This window comes from Lycorma delicatula, chromosome 6, assembly GCF_047948215.1.
Source record: "Lycorma delicatula isolate Av1 chromosome 6, ASM4794821v1, whole genome shotgun sequence".
Taxonomy (NCBI): Eukaryota; Metazoa; Arthropoda; class Insecta; order Hemiptera; family Fulgoridae; genus Lycorma; species Lycorma delicatula.
In genome coordinates, this window is record NC_134460.1 from 2,886,756 (window position 1) to 2,902,858 (window position 16,103).

Genomic DNA, 16,103 nt, shown 5'->3' on the forward strand with positions numbered 1-16,103 from the left:
CCCACAGCTCAGCCCCATAAAGCAGTGTGGAATATGTCACTCCGGCCAGCAGTCTCTGGTACTGCATCAGTCTGCTGCTATTAGGAAGGAGACCGGCAGTCAGTCTCATGTCCTCTCTGATTTTTAGTAGCTTCTATTGCATGTGCCAAATCAACCTAACGTCAATCCATATTTCGAGGTGTTTGATTTCTGACCTCAAAACAATCCTTCTGTTCTCCAGTGTTACTTTCAATGTCGGTCTCTTTGTAGAGATTGCCACTGCCTTTATCTACTCTGGGGCAAGTGTCAGCTCTACCCCGGCCATCCAGTCATTTATCACTGCATATGAGTCACTTAATTTATCAGTGGCCTCTCATCTTGACAACCAAAGTGAGATCGTCAGCATAGTCACGTCCTGCGGATGGGCAACCTGGAATACCCTGTCATATGCCAGGTTCCAGAGAGTTGATCCAAGGACCAACCCCTGGGGTACACCTCTCTGAAGGTTCCACCCAACTATTTCTCCTTGTACCTGGCACTCCAGGTAAGGCAATGAGATAAAATTGGATTATCTGACGCAAATACGAGGGAACTACATGATCCTCTAAGGACTGCATTTTTCTCATCTAGAATAACGAGGGCACACATTCCCTGCTGGCCATCTCCGACAGCCCTCCCAGCCACATCACATGCAGCAGTTTATTAATTAGAATAATTTTTTCTCTAAGTTCAACACAGTTTATCATTTTAGGTGCTAAATTATATATCTATATTTACAGAATTTATAAAAAAATCTGTTTATTCTTTTTTTTTACAAAGTCGGATTTTCTCATAATGATTTTCATGTGTAGACTCATATAATTGTTCTTCATGGAATTGTTTAAATCGTTAGGTAATTGTGGTTGTGTTGAGCATATTTTGTATTATAAAATACTGTTGATCATTAAAATGAACTCAACTGAATTTTAATCATGCTTAACAGCTGACTACAAACTTAATTACAACAGTTTGAAAGGTTAGCATACCCACTTCTTAAATGATTTATATTTATTTATCATCATCATCACTATCACCACTCTATGCGGGAGTTGCAGCACAACCCCTGGCAGCTCGCAAAGTCATGTTATCGGCCAAAGCCATTGCACATCCCTTTCCAGTGTTCGATGCGGGTTTGGTGGTCAATACCACACTTTAACATCTGTGGCGACTTACCAGGCGTTCTTGGATACTCTGTTTCCAGATGCTCCAGAGGGTAAAGCAGGTGTCAGGGCAGGTGAGACACCATTCCCTGGAGTATGGTTTGTGGATCCTGTAGATATAGACTGAGTGATTTCTCGAATGGCATTGAGAAAGGCACTGGGGATTGACTAAACTTGACCCGGATATTTTTTATCATCCGCTGTCTGTCATAACAGAGCCGCTTGGCAGGCTGTTCTCGGGGTGCGTAAGCTGGGACTGCTTTCCGGCTTGTTGGAAGATGGCTTTGGTGAGGGTGCCCTTAAAATCAGGAAAGGATCCTAGTGAGGTCAGCAGTTATCGACCTATCAGCCTCTTGCCGTTTATCGGTAAGTTGCTGGCAAGGCTGGCTGTGGAACGGCTTTGGGAAAACATCAATATGAACTGTTTTATAAATCGAGGCCAGTATGGCTTCATGAAAGGGCTTGGCACCAAGGATTGCATCCTAAATGTTCTTGCCGAGGAAAGCCCCGACTGTAAAAATGTTTTGGCAATTTTTATTGACATAGAGGCAACACTAACTTCCTTGTGTTGGAGTTCTGTCCTCTATGAGTTGGAACACCACAATGTTAGCCCTACAGGCCCGTAGCCTGTAGGGCTGGAACGCCCGTAGCCCTACAGGCCGTAGTACTTGTCTAACCGCTCGGCTCTGTTTAAAGATGCACACCTAGTTGTGAAAAAATCCATCACCAGGGGAAGCCTGCAGGGTTTCATTCTCGGTCCCTCATTGTGGAACCTGGTCTTTCATGGATTTCTGGGATTGACGGTCCAGGTTTTCGTCGATGACTGTTTCCTATTAGTTCGCGGTAACTCACGACGGAAGCGTAGATCGAGCGCAGCCGGCTTTGACAACCGCAGAGGGCTGGATGGAGATGCAAAATTTAAGGATTTCTGTGCCTCAGACGAAGTATATGCTTCTCAAGGGTGCAGACAAATTATCATACAGTCATAACCCCCACATTAAGTATAAAGGCTGTGTAATCAGCTGAGTTAAGAGTTCATAAGTACCTAGGTGTTTTATTTGATTAGAAGTTGCTTTTTAGTAAACACATTAAGTAAGTAGTGACTGACGCCGTCTCAGTGATGCACAAACTTAGGCAGATTGCTCGGAAAGACTATGGTTTGTCGGGCCGTCAAATGTACATGGTGTACTGAGGTATCTTTGAAAGCATGATTTGTTATGCAGTGCCTGTTTGGGCGCATAGGTTGTATAGGTTGCATAACCTATGGTTACACGTATAGGATATGAATAGAGAGTACTTCTTCAAAATTTAAGGAGTGCCCTTAATTGTCCCCTTAAGCAGAGCCTTAATTGTATGCACTGATGTTTTTAAAACAACGCCCTACGAGGCTACCACCGTATTTGGAAAGGCTTTCTCAATTGATTTAGTGGTGAAAGTTCAGGCAGCCTTGTGAAAATTGCAAAGAGGTCGGGAGGCTGAGGTCTGAGGTATTTGGGATGCAGTTTCGAGCTGGGCCAGTACCAAAGCAGAACGGCGATCACAATCCACTGGATCTAAATTTCGTTCAGTTGCCCATGTCCCGCCTGTGGAAGAGGCTGCAGAACCTCACGATGGATACATGACAACTGGAATGGCACATCACAATTAAGGGAAGATTTTTGTTTAAATTTATACCGGATCTGGGGGATAGTATGCCTCAAGCTTTTTGATGTGGTTGCTTTGTTCAACCGACATCATTAGTTTACGTAAGGGGAAGACTCCTACCGCACTACTGTGGGAAGCTAACCTAGAGATACGGCTGACCACCAGCCAATTAAGGCTCCAAGTTCGTTAATATGGTGGACAAGTACTTGCTGGCATTCAGTGAATTGCTGTCTAAACAAAATGAATTTTAATTTATGGATGTCATATATTTTTGGTAGTTGACGGGGTGCGTTTACCCATTTTAGCAAATATATGACATGTGAGCAGTTGGGACACTTACGCCGGTGGTGTATGGCACCACCCTTAGTCTGTTCACGGTGTTAAGTAAGCTCTAGGAGCTATTTAGGATACTGGTCGCTAAACTGTTTCGAGTTTCAGTAGCCGTTTGTGACAAACATTTGGTCGTATGCTTTAGGGCGACCGAATGGGGTGGTGGCAGGAGAACTGCCAAGCAAATCGATCACTATCACCACCACATTTTAATGTGTTAATATGTCCTGGATGAAATGCTAAGACACTTCCACCCTTTGACATAGGTCAGCAATTTTGTATTATGTGAATAAAATATATTTATTCACTTATCCTCACAAAGTGATTAAATTTATTCTATATTTTTCTATTTTCCACTTTTATACATGCGTTTATTATATCTTTTACAGATTGCTACATGTTCCGATGATTTACCCATTGATAATTGTTCTCTTATGGCCATGACTTGGCAGGTTGAAACCTGTAATATTGATGAAGATTTAAATAGAATAAGAAATGAAGCATACACTAATGGTGGTCAGAAACTGTATGGCTGGGCAGAAGAAATTAATAAGTCTTTGGTTCCAAGAAAACCACTTATTCCTAAATATTTTAGATTTCCTAAATCTTGTCACGGTAAATAACATTGTTTATATTTATTAATTTTTTCCTTTTTGTTCTTTTTTATTTATTTTACAGTTATACTTACATATGTCACTAGTGTTCAATTCTTTCATTTTTTATTAAAACACCTTAAGGATGAACTTAATATTTAAGCGGTAATGAAAAGTGGATGATGTCTTGTTAAATTGTCAGCTGTTTAAGTTTTAATTACTTTTGAATGGTCTTGTTTAGAAGTTTGTTACTACTACAGTCACAATGAAAGTTTCCTTGAACAATAAAAGCCGAGTTAGATTTTATGAATCAAATAATACTCTATAATTTCTTCTGCTGTTTCCGCGTAGTACTCTCTGCTCCAAACTCATGAGTAACTTATCATTTAAGATCATAATAGGAATATCAGCTTTATCAGGCTCGTATAAAGTCAATTGTGTGTAACATATTGTTTCTTGGCACATTAATTTGTTGCATTACACTCTCTTAGTGTTTTTTATAGTTCTACCATATGTAATTTAGCTGAGATACAAAAGGCAACAGTTAATCTGTTTTCCTATAAATAATGATGTTCACTAAAGAGTTAGCCCTTGTAAACCAGAATATTCTATGTCACTTGTAGAGTTGAATATCTCCATTTTAGTGGGCTTTACATGCTTAAGTAAAGCAATATGATTTGTTTCTGTGGAAAGTCAACAGGAAACCACTTCATTCCTCACTTTCCTTAGTAAGTCTGACAGGGGATGCTTTTTACCTTGAGAATGGTTATGCCAGATTCAGAATTGACTTGTATCTAGCATCTCATTGCCTATAACTTTTCTGGTTACGGCACCTAACATTCATGAACATGTTATAAAACCTATTGAATTTACTGAATATGATCTAAATACAAGGTGTGTCTTTAAAGTAAGTCAGTTTTAAAATAAAAATGAACTGAAACATATGAACAAACTTTATTCTAATAAAAATGTTAACTGATGTAATATTTTTAATTCCTGATGATGGCTTTCAAATAAGCTGAAAGATCTAGAGCTTATCTCAATGTGCTGGTAAAGTGGATTTTATTAATTGTTAATATTATTTAATGTCAACATAAAAACTACATTTACTTGTACTTTTCTACTTGCTGCCTTCAACTTCAATGCATTTTTTATAATGTTTCTGTACCTGCTTCAATCCTTTAAGAAATTCTGCCACCAGTTATGTAAACCACAGAGTAATGCCAGCTTTCAATTTGTCTTCATCGTCAAACCTTGGTCATGCAAGCCACTGTTTAAGGTGAAGAAAGAGATAATAATTGCTGGAAGCTAAATAAGAGCTTTGGGGTGGATGTCTGAAAATTTTCCACCAAACTTTTTCAAGCCACCTCACCGTCTGATTTGCTACATATGGCTGGGCATTGGCATGCAAAAAAAACTTCTAGGATAGTATCCAACATCATTTGCTATTTTATAGCTCTTCTAAGATTTTTTAATGTTTCATCATTCACAGATACTGCAATCTGCAATCTCTAAATTCAACAAGCAAGAGACCTTTTCTATCCCAAAAAACCAGTATCAGTAAGCTTCTTTACTGAATGTTGTTGTTTCATCTTCTTCAATCTAGAAGATAATAATGCCACATTACATTGACTGCTGCTTCATCTGGACATTCAAATAAGAAATCCACATTTCATCTCTTGTTACAGTGCAATCAAACAATCCATCCGCTTTATTTTCGTAATGCCATAGAGATCCATGTGCTACAGTAAAATGTTTTTCCTTATGTATGTCAGTTAACATCTGAACCCATCCGGCACACAATTTTTTATAGCTCAATTTTTGAGTCAAAACTTCATGAATCGAAGATCATGAAACATAAAGACAATTATGTCATGGTGAAGGACCAGGTTTCTTGAATTTTTTCATTTGCCCTTTTTTGAAATAAACAGTGTCATAATTAAGTGTCACTCATAATATTAAGCCCATAAATGTCTGATTTGCCTGTTAATTTCAGCCGCAGAATTGTTTCTTGCCATCAAAAATCTGATTGCTCCACGTACTTTACAGTTGGTGGAATCAAAAATTTAGATGTATGAATATAAACAACCAGCAAAAAAATGACTGAACTATAGTTGCTAATACCCGACTGTTTATTGAAATAAGTGAGATATTCAAGCACCATATGCTTTCATCTTTTACATAGGTGAAAAATTCAAAACAAATTTTACTTTAAAAACACAGCTCGTAATATTCTTACATCTCACTTAATGGATTTATTATGAATTTTTAAAATTTAGGAGTTCTTTTATAAATACCGATCACTTACTTATGTAGAGTTCCAAAATTGTATTAAATGTTAAAAATGTTTTTTTTTTTATAATAAAGATAATTAAGTAAATTTGTAGAGCATTAATAAAATAAAAAACTATAAAAATGAATATTAAAAGTAAATGTTAAAAAAATTACATTTAATCATTCATTCAGATAACTGCTTTAAAACTGGTATTAAAAAAGTAATAGAAATAAGATAACCTGTTTTATATATATATATATTTTTTTTTTAAATTTCCATGAATAATATAATATAAACTTCAGCTTACATCCTGGAAGTGATATCTCCAAGTGTCTGGTTTTCCAAATCATTTTTATTAGTAGTTTACGTAGTTTGTAGATGATGTAAGTTTATTAATTATGAGGAGAGTTGTTCAAAAAATAACATCCGTTTCTAGTCTATTACAAGTACTGCTTTCACAGCTAAGCGATGGGAGAAAATAATATTAGTAATTATTTGAAATTGAAGGAGTAATCATCAAAATGAGATGCACTTCTTAGTTTACATCCTTGAACTGATGAAATCCATACTTCTCCTTTTTTATGAGCTAAAAACATAAAACCTGAATTTAATGAAACCATGCAAACGTACATTCAATGTGTGTTATTGGAGTGAAATGTTCACTAATGGTTGATCATCTATGCCTGATGAGCATTGTGTTGAAAGATTAGTCTAATCTGTAAGTAATGCTGTTATACATGTCGATGATCTCATTTGTGATGGTTGTTTTATTTGAATTTGTTGAAACTTTTGTTGGCAGTTACCATATTGGATGTGATAAATCAGGGTTTTACAGACTCATTTCCATTATTTCACTGTCCATCTGCCTATCACAGAAACTATATTACCTTTATTTTTATCAATCTTACACGGGAAACTGTAACTCATCTACCTTACAACCTTGAACTTTCTGCTCTACCTTTCATTTATTAAAAAAATGAATGGAACATGTTTGAATAATGTGTTTTACTAGCAGAGGAGAAATGAAAAGAAAGAGTTAAAACGTTATTTGAGTAGTAGACAGATAAGGAGAGGTATTTGATAAATTTGTAACAAATTCTTAATACTTAAATACAAATACTTCTTCAATTTCAGTTTTTGTACACTTTTCTACGTAAGCAGTGAAAATTTTAATAAGTATTTGCCTAAGCAAAAGCATACCTCTCTTTATCTGTCTACTATCAAATAATGTCTTAATGTATCTTCTCCTTCTATAAATCATGAGACCTTGCTAACGGTGAGGGGGCTTGAGTGCTCAGTGATACACAGTAGCTGGACTGAAGGTGCAACTTTATTGGAGAGGTATCTGTTGAGAGCCAGACTAAGGAATGATTCCTGAAAGAGGGCAGCAGTTCTTTCAGTAGTTGTTAAGGGCGTAGGTCAGGAGGGCTTAAATGACCATATTAATAACACTCAATTTTCTGAGTACTGCGCAGCTGAAAGCAATGGAAAACTACGCCTGTTTTTTTTTCAAATGTAGCTGTCTGCATTTTCATATAGCAATAATGGAGGCGCCTTCCTTGGTAAAATATTCCCAGAGGTAAACTAGTCCCCCCGTTCGGATTTCTGGGTGAGACTACTAAGGAAGGGGTCACCAGAAAATTAAAAAATAACATTCTAATGAGTCGAAGCGTGGAATATTAGAAGTCTAAAAAGGTTGGTAGGTTAGAAATTTAAAGAGGTATATGGATAGGTTAAATGTAGATGTAGTAGGAATTAGTGAGGTTCAGTGGGAAGAGGAAAACTGCTTTTGGTCAGGTGATTTTAGAATTATTAACTCAGTATCAAATAAAGGGCAGGCAGTAGTAGGTTTTGTAATGAACAAGAAAATTTCAAATATTTATTCATACTGAACAACAGTATTTCAAAAAGCTCAGTGATAGAATGATTGTAATAAGAATAAAATTAAAACCTAAGCCAACAACAATTGTTGACGTCTATATGCCTACACGTCCCCATGATGATGATGAGGTAGAGTGTGTATACAAAGAAATTGATGAAGCAATTAAACACATAAATGAGGATGAAAATTTAATAATAGTTGGAGATTGGAGTGCGAGCATCGGAAAAAGCAAGGGAGGAAATATTGTGGGTGTATATGGGCTGGGCAAAAGGAATGAAAGAGGGAACCGACTTATTGAGTTTTGCATGAAGTATAATTTAGTAATTGCCAACACCCGGTTTAAAAATCATAATAGAAGAATATGCACATAGATAAAGGTTGGTGATACTGCAAGGTTTCAGATCAGATAGATTAGGTTAAACAAAGATTCAGAATTCAACTCCTCGACTGCAAAGCAAATATCCAGGAGCAAAAATTGACAGTGACCTTAATTTAGTGATAATGAAATGTACATTGGAGTTTAAAGACCTGAACAAAAAGGTGTCAGATGAATCTGTGGAATTTAGAGAAGCTTGAGGAAGAGGAGGTAAAGAAGATTTTTGAGGAGGATATCGCAAGAGGTCTGGAAATTCTTAAATCATCTGAAGCAAACTTAGGTGGAACAAAGAGAACTGATAAGAAACCTTGGATGTCAGAGGAAATATTGCAGCTGTTGGATGAATGTAGAAAGTATAACCATGCTAGTGATGAAGAATCTAAATGGAACTATCCACAATTAAGAAGTACTATAAATAGGAAGTGCAAATTAGCTAAAGAAGGGTGGATTGAAAAAAGTGTTCAGAAGTGGAAAGAGAAATGATCATTGGTAAAATAGATGGAGCATACAGGAAAGTTAAGGAGAATTTTGTGGTACTAAAATCTAATAATGTGTTAAATAAAGATGGTACTCCAGTTTATAATACGAAAGAAAAGATCAATAGGTGGGTGGAATATATTGAAAAGTTATATAGAGGAAATTAATTGGAGACTGGCTGTTATAGAGGAAGTCAAAGAGGATGAAAAGGAAGATACAATACTGAGATCTGAATTTAATAGAACATTAAAAGAAGAAGAATTGAGATGAGAATGGAAGAAGTCTTCGGAGAAGACCAATTTGGTTTCAGGAAAAGTATAGGGACAAGGGAACCAACTTTAGTGCTCAGATTAGTAATAGAAAAAAGATTAAAGAAAAACAAACCAATATACATAGCATTTATAAACTTTGAAAAGGCATTTGATAACATAGACTGTAATAAAATGTTTAGCATTTTAAGAAATTTAGGGTTCAAGTATAGAGATAAAAGAACAATTCCCAACATTTACAGGAACCAAACTGCAACAGTAGTAATCGAAGAACATAAGAAAGAAGCTGTTATAAAAGAGGGAGTCTGACACGGATGTTCCCTATCCTTGTTACTTTTTAATCTTCACATAGTACTAACTGTTAATCATGTTAAAGAACCGTTTAGATCCAAGTAACAGTGCAAGGTGAAAAGATAAAGATGCTACGATTTGTTGATGATATAGTAATTCTAGCTGAGAGTAAAAAAGGTTTAGAGGAAACAATGAATGGCATGGATGAAGTCCTACGCAAAAACCTACCACCGCATGAAAATAAACAAGAACAAAATGAAAGTAATGAAATGTAGTAGAAATAATGTAGATGCACCACTGCATATAAAAATTGAAAGAAAAAAGATTATGGAGGTAGAAGAATTTTGTTGTTTGGTAAATAGAATTAAAGATGGATGAAGCAGGAGCAATGTAAAATGCTGAATGGCACAAATAAACAAGCTTTCAGTCAGAAAAATAAGTTGCTTACATCAAAAATTAATTTAAACTTCAGAAAAACATTTTTGAAAGTTACGTTTGGAGCATAGTTTTATATGGAAGTGAAACAGACAATCAGAGTACCTGAGAAAAAACTTAGAAGCTTTTAAAATGTAGTGCTATCGAATAATGTTAAAAATCAGATGGGTGAATAATGTGACAAATGAAGAGGCGTTCCGGCAAATTAATGAAGAAAGAATTATTTGGAAAAATATAGTTTATAGACAAACTTATAGACCCCATATTAAGGTATCCTGGAATAGTTGCTTTAATATTTGAGGGTCAGGTAGAAGGAAAAAATTGTTCAGGCAGGCAACGTGTGGAATATGTAAAACAAATTGTTAGGGATGTAGTATATAGGGCAGTATACTGAAATGAAATAACTGGCACTAGATAGGGAATCTTGAAGAGCTGCATCAGATCAGTCAAATGACATGACAACAAAAAATTCTTTTATATACAAGTTGTTTCATTTTAATCGTCCCAGGTGGTTTTCTTGTAAAATACGCACAATATAAAAAAATTATTTAAACAAAAGTTACTCAGATTGGAGGAGTACATCTCATGGTGACCTTGGATTTGACCTTGACTTATTTCAAGGTTAACACAATTTTCTAATGGAATTATCCATGTTTGACCACACTAATGAAAAGGAGACACTTTTACATTGAAATATGTGGTCACAATATGACCTTGAACCTTCTTTCAGGATGTTTCATTTTAATCACACCGGGCGATTTTCTCATGAACTACACACAATATAAAAAATTACCTAACAAAAATTACTCAGATTGAAGAGAGACTCATCATTGTGGCCTTGAACTTGGCTTGATGTTATTTCAAGGTTAATGTAATTTTTTCAGATGGAATAACTATTTTTGACCCCCACTAATGAAAACAGTAGAAAATTTTACATTCAAATATGTAGTCACGTATGACCTTAGATTTTTTTTTTATAAGGTCATGGCTAATCAGAGATAGTGTTATACGATATTGTAAAGTCATTTTTATGCTCTTTCCCATAGTTGCAAGATAAACGGCCTGGAATATTTATTGTATGACCTTCAAAAATGTGTAACTCTGATGGTTAGCCATATGGTCGTCAAACTAGGTCCAAGGTCATTTGTGTGATTACATATTCCAATGTAAAATTTTTTGCCCTTTTCATTGGTTGGGTCAAAGATAGGTCTTTCCATTTGAAAAAGTTGTGTTAACCTTGAAATAAGATCACCATGATGTACCTCTCCAATCTGAGTAAATTTTGTTTAGGTAATATTTTTTTTTGTATTGTGAGTAGTTTACGAGAAAATTGCCTGGGGTGATTAAAATAAAACACATATATATATATATATATATATATATATATCAAATTTGTTTTATGTATATAGTTTTTTTTTTTCAGTTGATTTTAAACAAATGTTAATATAAAGCAGATGTTATTTTTTGAACTTCCATTGTATTTAAAATGAAAATATAAAAAATATATAGTAATATTTGATTGTGGAAATTCAGATTTAATTTATTTATTTTAGCAGTTACAAGCTAATTGTCCAATTACACTCATCTATGAAAGATAAATGTTGTATTTGAAAATACCAAAACAGACTAGAATTTGAACCCAGAACCTTAAGAATGAAAAACGACCATATACAATATTGATTATAGTACCCTTCATAACTATCATAGTAGATCGATAAGAATTGTCTGTTTTGTATTCAATTGAAATATAAAATGCCAAATATTCATACATTGTTTTATCGTTAACAGATTCTTCTTCATCATTATCAAATTCTCCAACTGCAGATTTACCAAATTATGTAATCGATGGAACATCACCGCATCATCGGTGCAATATAGAATCTCGTCAGAAAGAGAATAGAAACTGGTTATGTGATATCAAAAATAAAACTCCACCTGCTGTTCAGAAAGAGAGTAGTCATAGAACCGGACAGAAAAGGCCAAGACAAAATAATCCAAAAGTATATGGTAATTTGTTGAAGTTTTTTAAAGTATCTACAAGGGAAAGTGCTGCAACACCGCTTAGTCAGTTAAATGATGGTACAGGGGATAATTCTTCACCTTCAGAACACTAACTGTTTCTTAATTTTATATTTTTATTAACTGTGATATTTTTTGTAATATTTATTCATCCTTAGTGTACATATTTTGTGTAAATTTGACTGTTTTCTAGTACTGTGAATAATTACAAACATAATATACCATATCTGTTTTGAATTTAATATGCGCCCGCATTTTAAGAAAGTAGAATCAGAACAATTTTGTAGATAGAATATAAAATTACTCTTTAATCTGTGCTATTTTTTAGTTGGTTTGTTTGGACAAAAGGATAAAGTACGTTACAAACAGTAATGCATTCAGTTGCTAATCATTCTCTCTATAAGAAATTTGTGTGTTAACATTTATAAGCTTGCTGACAAAAAAATATTATCTTCAATACTATAGAGAAAGGAATGTAAATTGGTTGTTGAAGTAAAGTGGAAACACAAAACTCCTTAAAAACTGATGTAAAAAATGTTTTACTTTTAATTAATGCTAGATGACCACTTTCATTGTGGAAAAAAAAATTGTAATAGAAATTAATTAACAAAAATAGTCAGTTCAATTATAAATTATGCTTACCTTATTGCTATACAAAGGACATGATGCAATTTTTGTCTATGCTTTCTTGATTCTTCATCTCTGTTATTCTGAAGTAAGGTTGATTTGTTGTATTTGCTAAATTTTTTCTGTTATTTTTTGTTTGTTGTCAGTAGTTTCTGTACAAAATATTGAATTCTGAAGTGAACTGGTTTATTTGCTAATTAATATCTACAGAGGGCTCTAAAAAAATATACTCTGTTTGCTAGTCCAAGTCTAATGACAAATTTGACTTGACAAGTTTTGGCATTGAGAGAGGATTATGGTATTTGTTGGAAATGACCACCAGCAGCTTCTATAAAAACACCCACAGCAGTGCACACCGAACTACAACTGTTATGTATCTAGCATAATGGCAGCACATGACAATTTTTTCACATCTCTTCGATTGTTGCTGGTTTTTGTTGATACATGTCATTCTTGACGATCCCTTAGAGGTGAAAGTCCAGAGGTGTCAAATCAGGAGACCTAGGTGGGTACTCAACAGCATGTGTTCGACCCACCCACTGTCCCGGTAGAGTTTTATCGAGGTACAACCGGACATCTCAATGGTAGTGAGGTGGAGCTTCATCTTGTTCACGTAAAAAAGTTTATCACCGTACAGGTTTTGGATGGCAGGCAAAATCCTTGTCTTCGGTATCCTCGAAGAAGAAGGGAGCAATCAAACCATGCACTGATAGACCACACCACACAGCAACCCCTGGTGGTTCACTGCCCTGTCCACATGAGCATAAGGATTTTCAGGAACCTAGTAGACACAATTATGGTGGTTCACATTAAGTTCGAAATTGCACCTCATCAATCCACACAAACTTCCCTGCAGATTCCTCATCATTGCCAACCATGTGCTGAAACCATTCACAGTACTCCATCCTTTGATCTGGGTCGTCCTCATTTGTAGTGTGTAGCAGTGTTGGAATGTATACTTTGCACTCTTCAGAATGCGTCTTACACTTGATTGGCTCATCCCATTTTTCTGCACACTCCCTGGGCTCACTGATTTTTGCGGGACGTTTTCTTGCACACATCTTTAACAGTTCCATCAGCTTCAAATTTATCATGAATGTGGGGGCAATTGTTCGACGTGTTGGTGGCAGTGTTCAAAAATCTCTGCCACTGCATTTATACCTCGTGAATGTTCTTGTACTTCCAGTACCACTTCAGTACAGCCTTGCATTCAACAAACTATAAGCAAACCTCAGCCATTGTTGCTACTCAATTGTCTTCTGGTCTTCTGTTGCACTGGCTAATGTGACTGGCTTGTTCCACCACTAACCACTCATGCGTGTGTGGCATAAATTCTTTTGGTTTAGATATTATTACAAACAGTGAGTACATTTTTTTTGGACCCTTATTATTGTTCTTTTACTTACTTCTTTATAATATATTACTTGCTCAATATCCTCTGATGTGTGATAATTGTTAACAGTCAAAATGGGATCCAGCGTTATATTTTAATTGAATAAATTTCTTGTAACAGATTTTTAATGTTTTCTAAAATATATAATCTAAAATAGATAATATTTCTCCAGATTCTATTAAAAGTTAATATTAACTCTTAAAACTTTTAATTGGTACTCTTAAAAGCACATTTTTTTTGTCTCAAATGTTTTTATAGCAATTTTGTAATATATTTTGTTGGCTTTATTGATTGGCCCTTTTGGATCTGTACTAGATTCACGTTTGTATTTTTTCCTGAGATCTCATCAGTACTTTTGTAAAATTACCAAATTAGATCTAGCATTTCTATTATAACCTTTACGAGGTAGTTAAAATACCTATTTGCAGGTGCATGTGGTGCATTCTTGTAAATTTCTTCCGGCCTTTCACTTCATTTTTTTTAAATTCAATTCAAGTACATCTCTAGGTTGATAATTAACATTTTTCATAGTGTTTGTAGAGCACCTTTTTTTTTTCAAAAAAGTTAACATTGCTGTTGCCAAAATAAAATTCTGTTTTGCCCTCCTCACTAATCAATAAATAACTATGAACTGTAAACAGTTTTCAAATTATATAATTTGAGAACTGCTAGCACATTTTCATTGGAGCTTTTATTAAACTCATGTTCCATATTTGTAAAACAAAAAAGCATTTTCACCATTAATTTTTGAATGTGATCGGTCAGTAACAGCAATCAAATTATAAGTGTATAAAACTCCCTGCTATTGTAAGCAATCTGGTCAGGAATTTTTTTCGATTTTGAGAATTCTTTTAACAGCCATATTAAAATGTAAATACATTTTTTTAATATTACCACAATTACTTTATAATCCATTTTTATTAATATTTCGATTGCTCCATCCATCAGTTCACAAACAAGTATTACATGTATACTCATTTTGTCAACTTTTTTCATTTAATTCAATGCTTCAGTAACTAGTGGACTCATATCTGAAATTATATTCGGTATTAAAAATTCTTGAAAAATTAATAAATATTTACTTGGAATTTTGAAAAGAATGCATGAGTTCAGTGTACTGATTACTAATTTTTTTTTTTTTAATTTTATATTTATACCTTTGTTTGTTTATTTTAAAAAGCAGAGTTATCAGTTCTTATCACACCATATTTTTTGTTTACATTATTTGGATCAATGAATTTCTCATTAGAAATCTTTTCTAGTTTTTGTTTCAAGGAATTTTTGTTTTGGCAGTATACCATTAGATTACATTAGATTTTTTTTCTAGTTTCCATTTAATCATAAAATATTTATTGACCTTGCTTACCTTCATAAACTCAGATGCTCTGTGTAGCTTATGCATAGATGCTCTATCAAGGAAAAAAGAAACTTTATAATTATAATTTAAATTATTAAATAGTAATATTTAAAAGCTATATAAGCAAATACACTACTCTGTATGACAAATGAAAAAAACTGTCATTAATATTGTTTTAAGAGTTAATTTATTTACTATAAAGGTTATAAATAATTATAGATTATAAGGTTATAAATGTATTCTGTTCAAAATATAAATAAACAAATGGGAAAATGTTAAGGTAAATACATTAAGTATAAAAAATGACCACAAAGAAATTCAGGATTCAGAAGGTGCTATTGAAAATTATTAAGTAAGTTTTTTTGGTAATTAAAAAAGTCTGCAATTGTGGGTTGTTTCTGATGCATGACTTACACACACATCTTAATTTGAAATATTTATCATTTTATTTAAAAATTTTTCATTCAATGAAAAAAAATGAATTATATTTTAATTCAATGATTCTAACTAAGGCGTGCGTGCATACTGTAATTTGCACGGGTGTGGTAGTACTTAATGGATCTACTTATGTTAAATGACTCAATTACATGTAATTGATTATTCAGTGAGAGCCATTGTATTATTAATGGTTTGGGTAATATTTCATCTCAGTCAATTATAAGTTGCCATAATGATTGCCAATGATTGCTAGAGGATCATAGACCTGCTGTGATGGAAAGAATATTTCCTTTAATATAAATTTTAGAATTGTTAGAATGAACGGTTTGGAAATTTATTGTATCTGACTTGTTTCATAGAACTCCTAGAGTACGTATATTGTGTTCTTGATTAGATGTTATGGATGAATTTAGAAATAAGTTATAGATTTTACAATAAATAAATGATTAGATTTAGAAATACTACAATTGTTAGAATGCCATGTGTGAAGTGAAAAACCATACCGTTGTAATAATTTGG

General features: G+C 34.0%; 1 protein-coding gene across 1 annotated transcript in view; it reads left to right on the forward strand.

Moving 5' to 3' along the window:
- Positions 1 to 11,970, forward strand: part of l(2)dtl (WD40 domain-containing protein denticleless) — a 54,273-nt gene extending 42,303 nt beyond the window's left edge. The window contains exons 8-9 of the mRNA XM_075369066.1: positions 3,542 to 3,767; positions 11,539 to 11,970. Of these exons, the coding sequence (XP_075225181.1) occupies positions 3,542 to 3,767; positions 11,539 to 11,864 (552 nt within the window). The 3' untranslated portion in view covers positions 11,865 to 11,970. The remainder of the gene's footprint in view (positions 1 to 3,541; positions 3,768 to 11,538) is intronic.
- Positions 11,971 to 16,103: the final 4,133 nt, after the last annotated feature.